Here is a 16,090-nt window from a genome sequence, read left to right on the forward strand (position 1 = left end):
TCTTTAAGATTCACTGCTCTGAATTTCTTTTGGATGAAACATCAAAAAATAGTCTAACTTTGCAGCGACATTTTGACAACTTCCCGGCATGATATTATCCTGACCATGGTGCCTATAGATTCCTTAGTCCTTGTCGTTTCATATGATACCAGCATCTTTATTATATATATATTAATAAGCCCGCTAGGGCCTCCGGAAAAAATAAAAAACGTGAAAATACTGAGGACCCGCAATACTTGGCGGCCATGAATCGATACAGTATTGCCACGCAAAATATCGCGATACTATGCTATATCTATTTTTTCCTCAAACTCTTGTATTCCTGTAGGCCAACCCAGATGATGGCATCACACTGCCTCAATTAAGGCCAATGGAATTTCTCTATTAGATTTTGGATCATTGTAGAAACCAAGATATTTGGCAAATACTATTTCATGAGACTTACAGATTTTTTTCGGCAAGATAAGATAATTTTTTAAACATAAATGCAGTCGCCAGAACGAATCTCGGCCTTTACATTAGGCTTTAAACAACACAGTCACAGGACTTTGAGCTTCATCACCGCTAATCTGATGATAATGTCTGATATCCTGGAAAAACCTCTGTATCATTTAGCCACTTGTTCTTCTTCTAAATCCACAAGTGGGGTATTTACTGACAAATTATATGTCATTAAAATGTGAAAATCTCTTAAACGTGTGTTAACCACAGACCTCATTTCACACATTTAACCAAAATCCCCATTCAAAAAGCTTCAATACGAGGGAGTTTTAGGGCTTATTCCTGCAGCACTCATTAGGAGACGTAAACTATTTGTCAATAGAGATGGAACCTGTAGTCCAGTGGTAACTTACTGGCTCATGTCCTCCTCCTTTTCCACCTTCGCAAAAGTTGCCACTTTATTCTTCAGTAAATACAGGTGACCAGGGCCTCCCTAAGAAACACACACAAGAATAAAATACATTACTGCACATCTAAATTGCTAATTTGCCTCTACTTTAATTAAGATCTTGAGAGATTGGATCCCAAAGGAAGGTACGTAACACAGTCTAACTGGTAACTCAGGGGATTCCATGTGCACTGCATGAACACGTAAGCCCACATATTCCAAACAAAACCTACAATTTTACAGGAAATACAGAATTTCTATTATTCTGGCTTCTCGTTCTTCACCTGACAAAAGATGAGCATCCTCCAGAACTTGCTCCCTCTCCTGTAAGCTGTGAGCTTCTTCTCAATCTCCTCTGTGAGAAAAGAGAAAAAGGGGTTTGATTGATGTGAATGAAGAACGAAATATAAAAAGAGATGAGCAACAATGTAGTGAGAGGGTGAGAAATGTGAATGGTAAATCTCTGGCGTGTGAGTTCAAGTACAGGTGAAATAACAGTCAGCAGGGACACGAATGGAAGATGTACTTTAAATTGAATTAAACATTGTGTACTTAAAGAAATGTCACAGCAAAATAAACCAGGTCAATGAAAGGCAGCAAAATGGAACCCTGAAATCTATACGTGTGAATTATTCATTGGCGTCCGCTCACTAACTCTGTGAGCTGAATTCACTGCAGACTTCATTATTATTATTATTATCTTGTGAAGCTCCAGGGACCATTTACTGTAAGTGCTTCTCATATGAGCAAGAATATAATTTTCTTAATGCAGAAAACTAATTTTAAAAACAGTAATTAAGTAATATAATGATTAAGCCACATCTAAGCTATTTTGTAAGATATTGGCCATCAGGTAAAGGTTTAGCCCGGAGCTGTTTGTCTGGCCTTTAACTCCCGCAGCATGAGTCAGAGTTCAGATTTCTCTCCTCAGGCAAGCTGAGGCAGAGCCCAGACTCAAGACTAAAGGTGGCTGATGTCAAATAAATCTGTCCATCTGTATAAATGTATATATGGCTCTATTTCCTGTAGTGTATTATCTCTAAACTTTCAGTATATATGTTCAAATAATTTTTGTTTTTATAAGACAGCTTTCATTAGATCTAGTGTTACGTTTATCCATTTCCTCAACATAATTTGCATTTGTCACTTTTATATTTTTCTTTTTTTCTTCTGTTCTCATGTTCATCTTTTTTCCTCCAGCCCATACAACCATATAGGTAGTTCCTATCCTCTAATATGCTCCTACCAGTGACAGGAGATCAACATGTTCTAAAACCTGAACAAAATCGTTGCAGTTTTAAACTGCATTGTGGTTAATGTTATGAAACATGGTTGCAGTTTGGTTAGGTTTCAGCTACAAAACTACTTGGTTCTGTTTAGGAAAAGATCATTGTTTGGATTATAATAACTAATGTGTGTAAGGATGTGACAGAGTTACATATGTGATGTGGTTATGTAACATTGCACAATTAACTAATGTAACATATCTGCGTTACGTCACTTAAAGCTACAGTTGGTAACTTTTTAAAAATTATGTTTTTGTCTTATTGAATTTTTTGAAACTGTGACTATGTCCTTACAGTAAGACAGATAAACTCAGGTTCCTCTGTCTCTGGTGCAAATTCAGTTTTTTTGTTTTTCACAAGTTACCTACAGCTCTATCTCATAACTTGAAATTAGTCAATGTCTCCTGGATCAAAATTCCTGTATTTGTTTCACCCATCTGTCCATCTCGACCTCCTCCATAAATGGATCTTGTTGCTCTTTATACTACGTGATCTGACTTCCTCCTTCTCTGTCATTATTACCATACCAGAAACTAGAAATGGGTCGTAATAAGCTGCGTGTACAAATAACCTATGCAGTTGATTTTGGGGGGAAGACGGTTTCCTTTCTTCGTTGTACTAATTTATTGGTATTTTATGGACTATGGAATTGTGAAACAGGTGAAAAAGGCAGAAACTAACATAAACATAATTCGTTACTCACCCAAAATATCATCAAAAGTTGCATGCTCATGGTCCTAAGGAAAAATATACAAAACACTATCATTTAAAACTGCACTTTGCTTTAATTTTCATTGAAACAACTTGTGTGCTTGGCACTTGACTTGTGCAAATGTCTGAATGTGTTTGGACTCACGTAGAGGATGGGGATGATGGAGGGGTCATCCCTGCGGATTATAGTGGGAACGTACTCTGCCTTTGGGACCTTTGAAGAGATCAGCTGGAGGTGAAGGAGAAACAGAAAAAGCAGAGGAATGATGGTTTAGTAGGAAGTGAGGGAAGGAAAGAGTGGAAGATGTAAAATTGGAGCAAAGTCAGGAGCGGGAGGGGGGAATTTCAGAGGAATGAGAGGAAAAGGGAAAGGAGCAAACTCTATCACACTCTCATGCCTGCAGGGGATGTACTATATAATATTCACAGTGAGATGGTTGAGAATACATTAAATGCATTTAAGATACCGCACCTGCATATAAATTCACCTACCTGAGATGAAGCTCATTTTAACCCAGATCCTAAAGTAACTGTTTCCAAAAGCTTGCCCTGTTTACTTTATTACATTTTTAGCTGCAACAACTCCAGGGCCTACATTTTAAAAGGGACACGTCACCGATTTTAAATGTTCAGTTCCAGCTTGGGCTTGGACACTACAGGAGTCTTCAACAGGCAGAGAGGGTCGAACAAAAGATGCTGGTGAGTTACATTGTGAGAGTGTAGGATACAGTGTTTTGGCGTTTTGGTAGACCTATTATTAGTATTCCACTGAGACAAACACTGTTAATTTATTATTCATGTAAGTTTACAAATTATGCTCACTCATAAACAAGGAGATGCTGCTATTTTGCAACATTTTATATTGTTTATATTATTATTTATAATAATTACCTGTGTGTGTGTGTTTGTGTGTGTGTGTATATGTGTATATATATATATATATATATATATATATATATATATGTGTGTGTATATATATATATATATATATATATATATATATATTATTGTTTAAGGGTATAAGGTTTTATAACTTAACTCTAGTTTGTTTTTGTTTCATACAAAGTTTTTTTATTGTCATGTGGACATTATTCTAGTTGATACTTTTTTAATTCAAAATAATTTAAAAAAATAAAACAATCTGCTCTCTGCAGTGCGGACAGATGGCAGCAATCAGACACAATTGGATTACATTAACAATGTTACATTAATGTTAATTTAAGTTCAGCAATTTTGTGTCTCATTTGTTATTTTTATTAAACAGTTTTAATTAATCAAAAGCGGGGAAAAAAAGGCAATAATCAACAATCTGTCCCCGGCATTGGTCATAGAAAAAACGTCAATCACTATTTTGGGACACTTGATCAATATTTTAAACCTAAAAGTCAGGATGTCTCAGCCTCAGCTGCTTTGATTTTGACCAAACTTTTTAATATTCTTGTCAGTCTTTTAACTTTAAATGTAACACTATAATGATCTGTTACCATGATTTTTGGAGGTACGAAGTCGTCTCCTTCACAGGCCAGCCTCTCCATCTCTCTCTCCTCCTCCCAGTCCATGTTGTCATCAAGGCCTCCTTCATCCAAAGTACTACAGGAGGTCTGCAGGTCTCCGCCTAGAAGAGAATATGACACACCGCTGAGCAAAATGTCTTGAGATAATAGGGTGTAGGCAGAAGTGTTGTGGTGGGAGGCGAGGAAGGTGATACAAAAAGAGAAAATCTGGGAGTGAAGGGAGAACGTGTCCGGAAAGTGGAGAGAGGTGAGTGCGGAGGAGAGGAAACAGGATGGAGTTGTTAATAATGGTGGTGACATCAGAAAATGACAGATGGAGCGGTGAAAAGAAGAGACAGCTGGCAGAAGGAGAAAAAAGGAGTGAGTGATAGTGAGTGTGGTGGCAGGATTTCTGCCATCAGCTGACAAGGAGAGATATGGAACCAAACTGGGATCAGACGGCATCTATTCTAAAAAGAGAAGGTGATGTTTACCATCAAATATTTGACATTTGTTATCATAATCCATACTATATTTATACCTTGACATGCTATAAAAGCATCGACTTGGTAGTAATGTAATGACTAACATAATAACTCATTATACTATCAGAATTATTATTCATTATTTAAGTCTAAAACTATTCCATATCTGTTTTAAAGACTTCTGAACACTGATGAGCCAGAGGCACTTATTAGTTTATTAGCTTGTCATTCAATTAAACTCTGTTAATTAGACTCTATGTCTGTATAACCTTGGAATACCAAACAGCTGCTGAATGACTTCAAACCTCGGGGGATTTATTAATGTGGTGTGAAAATCTTACATACAATAGAACCAACAGTGATTCTAGTCCTCTCTCCTTAAACCGTGTAAGGCGAGTACAGCTTATTAACAGCAGACTTTTCAGATTTGTCATAGCACAAAACGCTGCTATGTCTGCTATATGTGTCTTGCTCTATAAAGACAACGCATCTCTTCCATAGAGCACCATGACGGACAGTTACACAAGACTTTGTTAAACTTTTCATAAAACAGGTTATAGAGTGTTGGGGGTTATCACCAAAAAAGCCATCATGTCTTGCACTGATGGCGTGTTTTCCTTTACGTCCTTGTCGGGGTGCATCACAATGCATTATCGTTCCAACATTATAAAATATATATGGTCAAATGTGTCCCAGAATACCTGAGCAAAGTGGTTTAAGTGATCGTGTAACAAGTATGTGTTTTTTTGGTATGTAAACTTTTATTTCGCATTGTTCACTTATGATCTGGTCGCCTTTTACTACAAGACTTAAACAGGGTCCAAATGTACCATTCATAAACTCTGACCTGATTCATGTTGAAACACATGTGTTATACATGAAAAGCATAAAGCAGAGCCCGGCTGATGCTTTCTCTTGCCTGATATTAACCTTTTTTTTTTTTGGTCAGAAAGTGTGTTGCAGCCTCTTATGGTTTAACTGAGACATTGTTCCTAATATTTAAATTATGTCAGATGGACATGAAGTCAGCTCCTAGGGCTTGTCGTTTGCATGGATAATGTGTATATTTATCAGATGTTTTGTTGACTTTGTGTGATGTTTTGGGCTTTACTGCGTAATGGACAGACCTAATGAGAGGCACATGTTTGTTGATCTGAGACAGCTCTGAGCTGTCAGTGTTTGACCTATGGTCAGGCAAGGTAGTTTAATTACAATGTGAGGTTATGACACAACACTTATGTTTGCCATGTACTTATTTATATTTGTGACCTATGAAGTATGCATGTTGGAGTTCTTGTGTGTTATTAATATATCTATAACCCTGATTCCTAAAGTTGGGATGCTGTGAAAAATGTAAATAAAACTGCATCCAATTCAGAATTTGGAGTGTTTAATTACAAAAGTCAAAAGCTGTTGCTGCTGTAGCCCATCTGCTTCAAGGTTGGACATGTTGTGGGTTCAGAGATGGTCTTCTGCATACCTTGGTTGTAACGAGTGGTTATTTGATTTACGGGGCGTTTAGTCCAGAGAACTACCACTCACTGGATATTTTCTCTTTTTCAGACTATTCTCTGTAAACCCTACAGATGGTTGTGGTTCTGAAATAAAAGGACCAGCCCTTTTGGCCCCAACAACCATGACATCAAGTTTAAATCTTTCTTCCCCATTCACCATGTCTACATGCCTAATTGCATTGAGGTGCTGCCATGTGACTGGCTGATAACATATTTGCATTAACATGCAGTTGAGCAGCTGTACCTAATAAAGTGGCTGGTAAGTGTATATTGTCTTTGTACAGTTGTCAACATATGTCAAAGCCATATATCTTAGACAGCCTCCCACCTTTTTAGAAATCTGCTTGTGTTAAAAGTGTTAAAACGCAAATATCTATATTGGTATCAAAATCCATTTTTAGTCTAGTTGTGGTTCAAGATTCTTCCAATGGGTTTTGTAAACCATCGAGTAAAGAAAGTTGTAGGCACCCAGGGTGAAATAACAGTTTGAGAACAGAGAGTAAAGAAAGAAACAGAGAATGAAAAAGGAGAAAATAACAAGAAAGATTGACGATAAAGTCACTCCTCCAGAGAAAAACGCCTTTCCCTCAGGAAAGAGGCACCATCCACATCATTACACTGTTCATTTATCTTTTATAACACAGAAACACTGAAGATGGAGGTGGAGAAAAACATAAAACCACAGATCCTCAGACATCAACATGGACAAACAGCACATGCAAACAGTGTGTGTTGATACTGAAAAGCCTTTGAGAAACATTTGCACCAACATTTGCACCAGCTGACACACTCGGACTGAGACACGCACTCCATTTTGGAAGACATACTCACAGAAAGAGAGAGCATCACAAAGTTGAAGAAAGACCCACGGTCATAGGGAGACAGATGGACAGGGTCAGAGTCAACAGCAGAGACAGTCAGTTTGTACGTGTGATGGAGTGTTTTATGTGCTCGTGACTTTTGAGTTTTTGAGGTGTTATTTGTTTCTAACTGAGCTGTAAAGCCGCGATGACAAACTGTCACCTTACTTCATCAGAGAAGTGTGCCGTCTACTGTCATATCACCAGTCCTGTTCGGCCTGTGTCTGCTTCTACATAGTGGAAGAAAAGTGGCTTCAACTTTCAAGTAACTAAATCACCATTGAAAATATATAAATGTGAGTGATATTAGGCTGCCTGCCAGTTGGACAAAAATGGAAAAAATGGGCGGTATCATAATCTGAATAACACTAAATTACTCAGATCAATTCACATATTGGCAATCCAAAGCTATAAGTACAAGTAAATTGGTTTATATAGTAACTTTAATATCTAAAATGTAGAGGTGGGGGAAAAAATCGATACAGCATAGTATATTGCGATATTTTGCGTGGCAATATTATATTGATTCATGGCGGCTAAGGATCGATATATAGCATTTTTTATGATACTGGTATCATATGAAGCAAGAAGATCTATGGAATTTATAGGCACCATGTGTTATTGTGTTGTGAAGTTGTTGAAATAACACTGCAAAGTTGGCCTTTTCTTTATGTTTGATTAAAAAAATTCAGAGCAGTGAAGCTTAAAGTCGAGGAAAGTTTGAGAAAATGCTGCAGTTGTTGTCGTCCATACATGTTTGATATCAGTTCCGTTCAGTTTTACTGAATACTTTGTTGGTCAGTCTGTGGGTTTGACTCTCATTGTGGAGAAATAAAAAGACTGAAGTGAGATGAATAGACTGAGAATTTTCTTTTATTTGACAAAACAATTCTTGATTCTATTTCATTTTCTGGACACAAATGCAGTTAAACAGTTAAGTCGCAATATATTGTATGGCAACTCTCACCATATCACAAAATGCTTAAAATCACAATAATATCATATCGTGAATCAAGTATCGGGATAAAATCGTACCGAGGGTCCTCTGCTGATTCACACCTCTAGTAAAATGTATCCAAATATTAAAATTAAAAGTAATACTCATAGTTAAAAAAAGCAGAGTTTGGCTTTTCTGTCGGCTGTTTTGGGAAATTTCAGGATTTCAAAATCAGTTAAAGGAGGAAAGAAGGGAAAAAACCCTGATGAATTAACAAATTTCACCCATTAGATCAATTAAGTAGAGAAAAATTGCAATATTTCCTCCTATTAAGTTGTCAAATACAAGTAGAAAAGTTCCCAAATTGGACTGAGAAAGTGAAATTACCTCAAATTTGTACTTACTTGTATAAAGGACTTTTGCAGTTGGCCGTATTTTCTGCCCTCTATATTAAGTTCGGTACTTTGCATTGTTTTTGCCTGGTTGACCTTCATTTATTTGGCCTCATTTCAGCTGTGCTGTAAGTTGGCTCATATATCAAAGTGCTGCTTACCAGAACTTATTTTATAGCTGACAAATGCCGCTAAGTGGCTTTCAACTCCGAATGAGTCACCTGTGTACGGAAATTAATTAATGACAAAAGTACTGAGCTAGCACGAAGCAAATTTAAGCTGTAATCAATCTGCCAGTCAAGAAGTGAGGACACAGAGGGTCAGATGGGTTATTTATAACTGTACACATGTACCTTGTTCAGGATGTGTTCTCACAAGTCTTAATGCAGCTGTTTTAGATTACAAGCACTTGAGAATAAGTGGAGACTTAAAAAGATAGTTTGGATGTTTTCAACTAGTGTTGTATGAGGTACTTGTATGCTATATTTAGAATATTTTCACTGCTTTGCCTAGCTGTCAGACAGCCCTTTCTGACTGAGAACTGAAGCCGATAAATTAATCTTTGCTCTCATAAAAGCCCCCATTTCCCCACTACAAAAATAGCAATTTTACCTTGCAGAACCACGGAGCTATCGCTGCCTCTTTCTGTTAATTTGTGTTTTTGAGTGACTTTGTTTTTGTAACTATGCAGTGGTGAAAAGTACTAAAGATACTGTACTTAAGTATCATTTTGAGGTACTTGTACTTTACTTGATTATTTCCATTTTTTGTAACTTTATACTTCTACTTCACTACATTTTAAGGCAAATTTTTTACTTTTTACTCCACTACATTTAGCCGACAGCTTTAGTTACTTTTCAGGTCAATATATAACATAAAAAACGTAAAAAAGTAATTAGATTTTTTTAAAATTAAAACTCATAACAGTACATTAAGTAGTTTAAATGAGCCCTATCTGGACAACAGTAAACATCTTCTTACATAAATGAATCAATAATAACAATCCAACAATATACTTGGAATATAAAACAATCTGAGTGGATTCATTCTGCATAACAAGTACTTTTACTTTTGATACTTTAAGTACATTTGACGCTGATACTTTTGTACTTTTGCTTAAGTATGTTTTGAATGCAGGACTTTTACTTGTAGTGGAATAATTTTGCAGTGTAGCATTAGTACTTTTACTTAAGTAAGGGATCTGAATACTTCTTCCACCTCTGCTACTATGTGACTTTTGTGAATGCTAAGAAACCCTTTAAAACACCAAACTAACCAATCAAGGCAGTGGTAGACCAGCAGCTAGCCCTGTCCACAGCAGTATTTAGCTTCCATGTTGGTTGTCATGTGGCAGTTAAGAGAAATTAAAGAACTTTTAATTTGAAGAGGTAACTTTTATTTTGTTAACTCTCCGGTCTCCTCATGGTTAAAGAAGTCCTGTTTTGTTATACGGAAGAGCAACAATCCTCATCCTTCTTTTATTCTTGTGGAATGCCAGTGAGTATGTTTATTTGTATATTTGTTTAGGAGGATTTACCATGTTGTACAGTTATATTTGATATATTTGGCTTATGCACATGCTTAATATTGTCTGTATTTCTTAATTCAAATCCTGCCAAGTACTTCACACGGTCATTAGAGGAGATTTTTGGGGAGATGACTTTAGCTGAATGTTTCATAACTCAGTTATATACTGACTACTATCCCTTTAACATCCCTAAAAAGTCATGTTTATATCTGGCAGTAATTGTAATATTTAATTTACCATTTTATCTGCAGACAAACTAGAATTGACTGTAGTCTGACATCATTTTAAAGACAAGGTCTAACAGGTCCACTTAAATTTTTACTCTTTTCTTCTCTCCGTGCATGCTAGGAATACAAATTAATAACTTACAGAGCACAATTTCCATTACACATAAATTTACACTGATGTGATTCAGTTACTTTAGAGTTTTCAACCCTTTTTTTAATTGCCCAGGCACTGCAACTTTCAGAAACTGCGTGTGTCAGCATCTGTATGTGAGTGTGTAGATGCACGTGCGTGAGTCTGTGTTAACTCACTGTCTCTGGGTTCATTTGGAGAGTCAGTCTTGACAGGGGTGGGGTCGCTCCAGGAACGGCTGAAACTCTTCGATCTACGCTCAGCGAATGCTAGTGCAGGCATGGAGAGATAGTCACACACACACACACTACACACACACACTCCGACAAGCCCACAAACTGCACCGGCTGTTTCCTCTACACACTCACCACCTTAAAACACACAAGTGGAAAGGCGGATGCAGCTCACAGATAGTGTACACACGATGGCAGCCCCTCCTCTGCACAAATGCACAAACAAATGCCTGCAGAGACAAACTGTCAAACAAACATACACATACAGTATGCTGACAATCGTCTCGAACATTATAAAGGATCCTGCCGCTCAATATCTCTGCGGATTTAAAAGGGCCGTCCTTGTTTCACAAATTTACTGCGCCCTGATAAAATCAGCTCTGCTTTGAAGAGTAATCACTTTGCTCTTAGAATATTTTTAGACTACTTGAAAGTGTTTGACACGGTTAATCAACAGTGTCCCTCAAGGCTCCGTATTTTTTGGTCTCTGTGGTTTCCAGACGGATGGATCATTGCTAATGCTTTTCTGTTCATTTTGCTGCTGACACCGACTTGTTCTTTTCAAGTACAAATGTCTTTTCATTAGCCAAAGCTTTCATAAGGTCAACTTTTTAATGTTATTTTTTTCCCCCTTGTGCTCAAAAGGATTTTTTTTCAAGGTTTGCTTTTAGAAATAACCATCAAAACAGTCCTATTCCTATTCTGTGATCCGAACATCACAAATACTCTGATCTAGACCAGAGTATTGATTTTTATAGTCAGACTCAGACTGATCTAATGGGTTTTTTATATATATATATAATTTATTTGATTTGGCCTCGTCAACTCTGCATCAGTCTGAGACCAGATTCTCTGACCGTGAGGAGAGTGTCCGCTCACCTGAAGCTTTGCAGAGATGTGAGGACAACTGGCTGCAGGAGAACTAGTTCCTCCTCACAGCAGGGAAAGTCTGAGGACATTACAGCATCAAGAAGATTGTGTGTTTGAGTAAATGTGTACATTGCAAAAAAATCTGCCGTGGTACAAAATATAGTGAATTGAAATGATGGGGGGACACATTTGGGTAGTGCTGTACTGAATAGTTGGAAGCTTCAAAGCCTCACTCATAATGTCGCCACTCCAATTCTAAATTATCATTTCAATGCTGCGCAAGCAATTCGTCATCGGGAGCATTTATCAGCGATTGGATGAGTACATGGCTGATTATTTTTTGGCTGATTTTTTTGTCATTTCATTTTGCTAATGTATTGGTCCCTCTCTGGAGAACAAGCTGCCCAGTTAGAAGCTGTAGAGCCAGCAGCATATTTTCACATCTGACTAAATTAAGTAAAAGCAAATTAATGATTTATGTTACAAACCGGAATTGGTTGTCATTGGAACAGTAGAAAGACTAACCATGACTGTTTGTTGAGTTTGTTTCGATTGAGTTTACATGAAGTGTGTTTTACAATGAGTCAACACAACTAAAAGAGATAAACTTAACCTCAGAAAGTGTACAGTTTATTATTTTTCATTTCTTGATTTTTTGTGATCTATTACATCCAAAAACCTAAGAGACGTTGTAGAATGTACAGTCTTGGAAAAAATTATTATTGTTTTCTTCAATTTATTATTCATTTTAATGCTTGGTACAATTAAAGGTACATTTGTTTGGGCAAATATAATGACAAACAAAAATAGCTCATAATTTAGGAGCTGATATCTAGCCAATTTTCCATGGTTTTCTTGATAATGATTTTGGTTACTATCAAGAAAACCATAGAAAATGTCTAGATAGCAGCTCTTAAATTATGTTTATCATTATATTTGTCTAAACAAATGTACCTTTAGTTGTACCAGCCATTCAAATGAACAAGAAATTGAAGAGAAAGTGTGGTCTCATAATTTTTTCCATGACTGTACGTAGCAAACTTGCCTCAATTCTGGAACACGTCGCCATAAAATATGACGCCGATAATTCAAGCTTTATTCAAACCTTAATAGAAGCTGCAAATGTGAAATTATATAAATTTTAGGGTTTTGACTCGTCAGCTGAAATTTTGAAAAAAAATTTCACATAAAATAATGCGTCTCACACCTGACATAAGCCATTTTTACACATTTTCATTCTGACACATCTTGTTTGCGATATGTTCATAAAGCTTTTGCACTATCACCTTTCCAAGTCACCTGCCACATTAACGCCACATCTAAATTTAACATAAATAAAACATTTAACCAATGTTTTTATCCACCGTGGCAAAGATTAATAGTTAAGCTTGCTTTATTGGTCCCTCACCATTTTCTTTCCATTTGATTTCCACGGTCAAAACACTGGACAAAGTAATGGATTACAAATCAGGTGCTTAAAAATGCACTCACATTGCCACTAAAGCTACATCTAGTCCAGAAAGAGGAATGTGAATTTTTTTAGTTTTCTATTGGTGTCAATGGATTTGCAGCGACACTCAGACTCACATACACACACCCCTATCATTAATAATCTAACAATAATTCATAATTTAGCATCTTTGTCTTCAAACTTCACGACCAACCGAACAAAAACATTCAAAGCGATGCAACAGGATAAAAACAGCTACAGCTCACACATCCATACAAACGCACATGCACAGACTCATATCGCCGTCTCATCAACACACACACACACACACACACGCACACACTGATGACACACACCCGAGTTAATGTAACACAGCGTTACATATCCCAGTCAAACAGCCGCGTTTGGTGCCAGACTCATGCAGAAAAACACACCAGAAAACAGGGAAAACAAACACAGATGATGGTGGGGTGAACAACATTACAGTCAGTTTGAGCAAACATATCCACCACACACACACACACACACACACATCTCTGACTCACTCTGTGCTTTCATCCTCCTGCTGCCCACCATCCGAAGATGCTTCCGGAAGTTCCTGTGGGTAGAGGTAGAGGAATCAAAGCAGAGGAGGGATAACAGAGGACGGAGGGAGAGCCAGGATGTAAAGAAGAGAAGGAGGAGAGAGGGCGGGAAAAAACAAAGCAAGGAAAGACAAATAGGAATATTTAGTGTCAAGCTTCTATTTCCACTAAAAGAGGTGAAAAAGAGATAATTATAGGTAAATATACTCATTTCCTTGTCAATGTGAGTGGGAAATACTTGTCACAGGAGCAGTGTGGGTGTAGTGTACCACACTGCCAAAGTACCTCTTTTCATCCTTTACAGTGTAGATTTATGAGACACTGGAGATTCATTCACGTAACAACAGCCAAAAGGGAAACCCTTCTTTAGGATTTTGTAGGTTTTGATGCATCTGCTCAAAGCAGAAGCACATCAGAGGCACAGAGGGTGCATCACAGGGAGGTTATTTAGATAAACTGGTGCATATTGGTGGTGTGTTTCTTTATTTCGCTCCAGGCGGATGAGATTTTGCTTTGTTGGTCTGTGTTGTGTCTGTGTGTGTTCAACACGGGCGGGATTTGGCCAAGAAGTTCATGCCTGATTGATTTTTTTTATTTTAGGCTACTGATATGACCGGCGATATAAGGCAAGTTCTGAGCTGGAATGAAAAGAAAACTTTCTTAGGCTGCTTTCTTAAAGAAATAACTTACCCAAAGCATATTTAACATTATTACACATTGTACACACAATGCATTGCAGGTGTCCATCACCATCTTTTGAGAAGTAGTTCTACTCTTCACTGATTGTTCCTTTGAACCATTTAGACGATAGAGGAAAGAACATTTTATTTGGTTGTGTCGACACCGTTTCTAAATCATGTCAAGCGCTTTTTGCTTTACTTTAAAAATAATTTCCATCTTTGTGCATATCAGACAACATGTATATCGATAGATACAGATATACACAGTCATGGAAAAAAATATAAGACCATTGTTTTCTTCAATTTATTGTTCATTATAATACCTGGTACAACGAAAGGTACATTTCTTTGAATATACAAATATAATAATAACACAAAAAAAAACCTCATAGTTTAATTCAAGAGCTGATATCTAGCCATTTTCCATGGTTTTCTTGATAATAACCAAAATCATTATCAAGAAATCCATGGAAAATTACTAGATATCAGTTCTTGAATTTTTTTTCCATATTTCCAATTTTTTGTTATCATTATATTTGTCCAAACAAATGTACCTTTAGTTGTACCAGGCATTATGCAATGAAGAAAACAAGGGTGGTCTAATCATTTTTTCCATGACTGTATCTATGATAGGCCAAGATCGCCTCATTTTTCATTTATATACTCAAATAAATATGGCTGTCCATCCAAAGATTTTATCACACAACACTGAAAATCTTTGAGATAACAGCTTCACTTTCTCTACTTCACACAACAGAACTTTCTGGCTCTCGCCTCTCCAACTCTCTGTCACGTTTCAATAGTTGTCTTCCAAACAAGTAACAAGATTTCAGAGCAAGACTTCTCCTCTCCTCCTTCTCTGTAGTGTGCTTTCTATGATGTTGTCACATACGTACTGTGTAATAACAATCTGAGCATGACATTTTAAAAAACACCACTTTTAGAGGACAAACATAGAGAGTGCCCAGTGGCTCCTTACAGCGAGTGCTCATTCAGGGCTGAAACAATTTTAAAAACTGTTGTGCAACACTTGGTCACAAAAACATGAGAAAATAGGAATTGGGTTGAAAAATCTCAAATTCTGATTTCAACCAAGATCTTAAAGATAAATATATAGTACTATGCAAAGGACAGGTGTGAAAAAATGCCTGGAATAATTAATGCTGGTTTGAAGGCAAAGGGTGGTCACACCAAATACTGATTTGATTTAGATTTTTACCTATGTTCACTCACTTTGTATTTTGTTACTTGATAAAAATAAACTATTGACATTTCTATTTTTGAAAGCATTCATATTTTACATATTTTATATATTTTTTCACACTAAGACTTTTGTACAGTACTGTATATATAAATATGTTTAGGAGATCCTGTAGATCTTGTAACATGTAAAATATTAATTCATGAAATGCCATTAAATGGAAAGTTATTATGTTGTTTCTCTTGGGTGAAAAAACGACAAAATATTTTATCAGATGTGCCTTTCGTATAGACGGCGACACTATTTTTGGAGATTAAAAACGCAAAAAAATCAAAAAACGTTGCTTTACCGTCTAAAGGGTTGAAGAAGCAAAAGTGTTCTCTGATCAGCTCACGCTGGGTATCGTTGCGTACGCCTTTACGTAACATCCAAGTGCAGTCCAGGCAAATGACAACAAACATGTCGGATTATTTCCATCGGTCAGACATTCAAGTTCCCCCAGCAGCTCTGATAGCTATCCAGGAGTCATTTCAGCAGTTCAGCACAATTATCACAGATAATATAACAGAGCAGAGAAGGCGCATTAATTACCTAGGGCAATTTTTTCTATTTCTATTTCT

General features: G+C 36.8%; 1 protein-coding gene across 1 annotated transcript in view; it reads right to left on the bottom strand.

The window, feature by feature from the left end:
* The window catches only part of nsmfa (NMDA receptor synaptonuclear signaling and neuronal migration factor a), a 54,818-nt gene that overhangs the window by 10,743 nt on the left and 27,985 nt on the right, over window positions 1–16,090 (bottom strand). The window contains 7 exon segments of the mRNA XM_059358653.1: window positions 855–934; window positions 1,174–1,244; window positions 2,879–2,912; window positions 3,032–3,115; window positions 4,371–4,501; window positions 10,632–10,721; window positions 13,551–13,603. Coding sequence (XP_059214636.1) covers window positions 855–934; window positions 1,174–1,244; window positions 2,879–2,912; window positions 3,032–3,115; window positions 4,371–4,501; window positions 10,632–10,721; window positions 13,551–13,603 — 543 coding nt within the window.

The sequence above is a fragment of the Centropristis striata genome, chromosome 19 (assembly GCF_030273125.1).
Source record: "Centropristis striata isolate RG_2023a ecotype Rhode Island chromosome 19, C.striata_1.0, whole genome shotgun sequence".
Taxonomy (NCBI): domain Eukaryota; kingdom Metazoa; phylum Chordata; class Actinopteri; order Perciformes; family Serranidae; genus Centropristis; species Centropristis striata.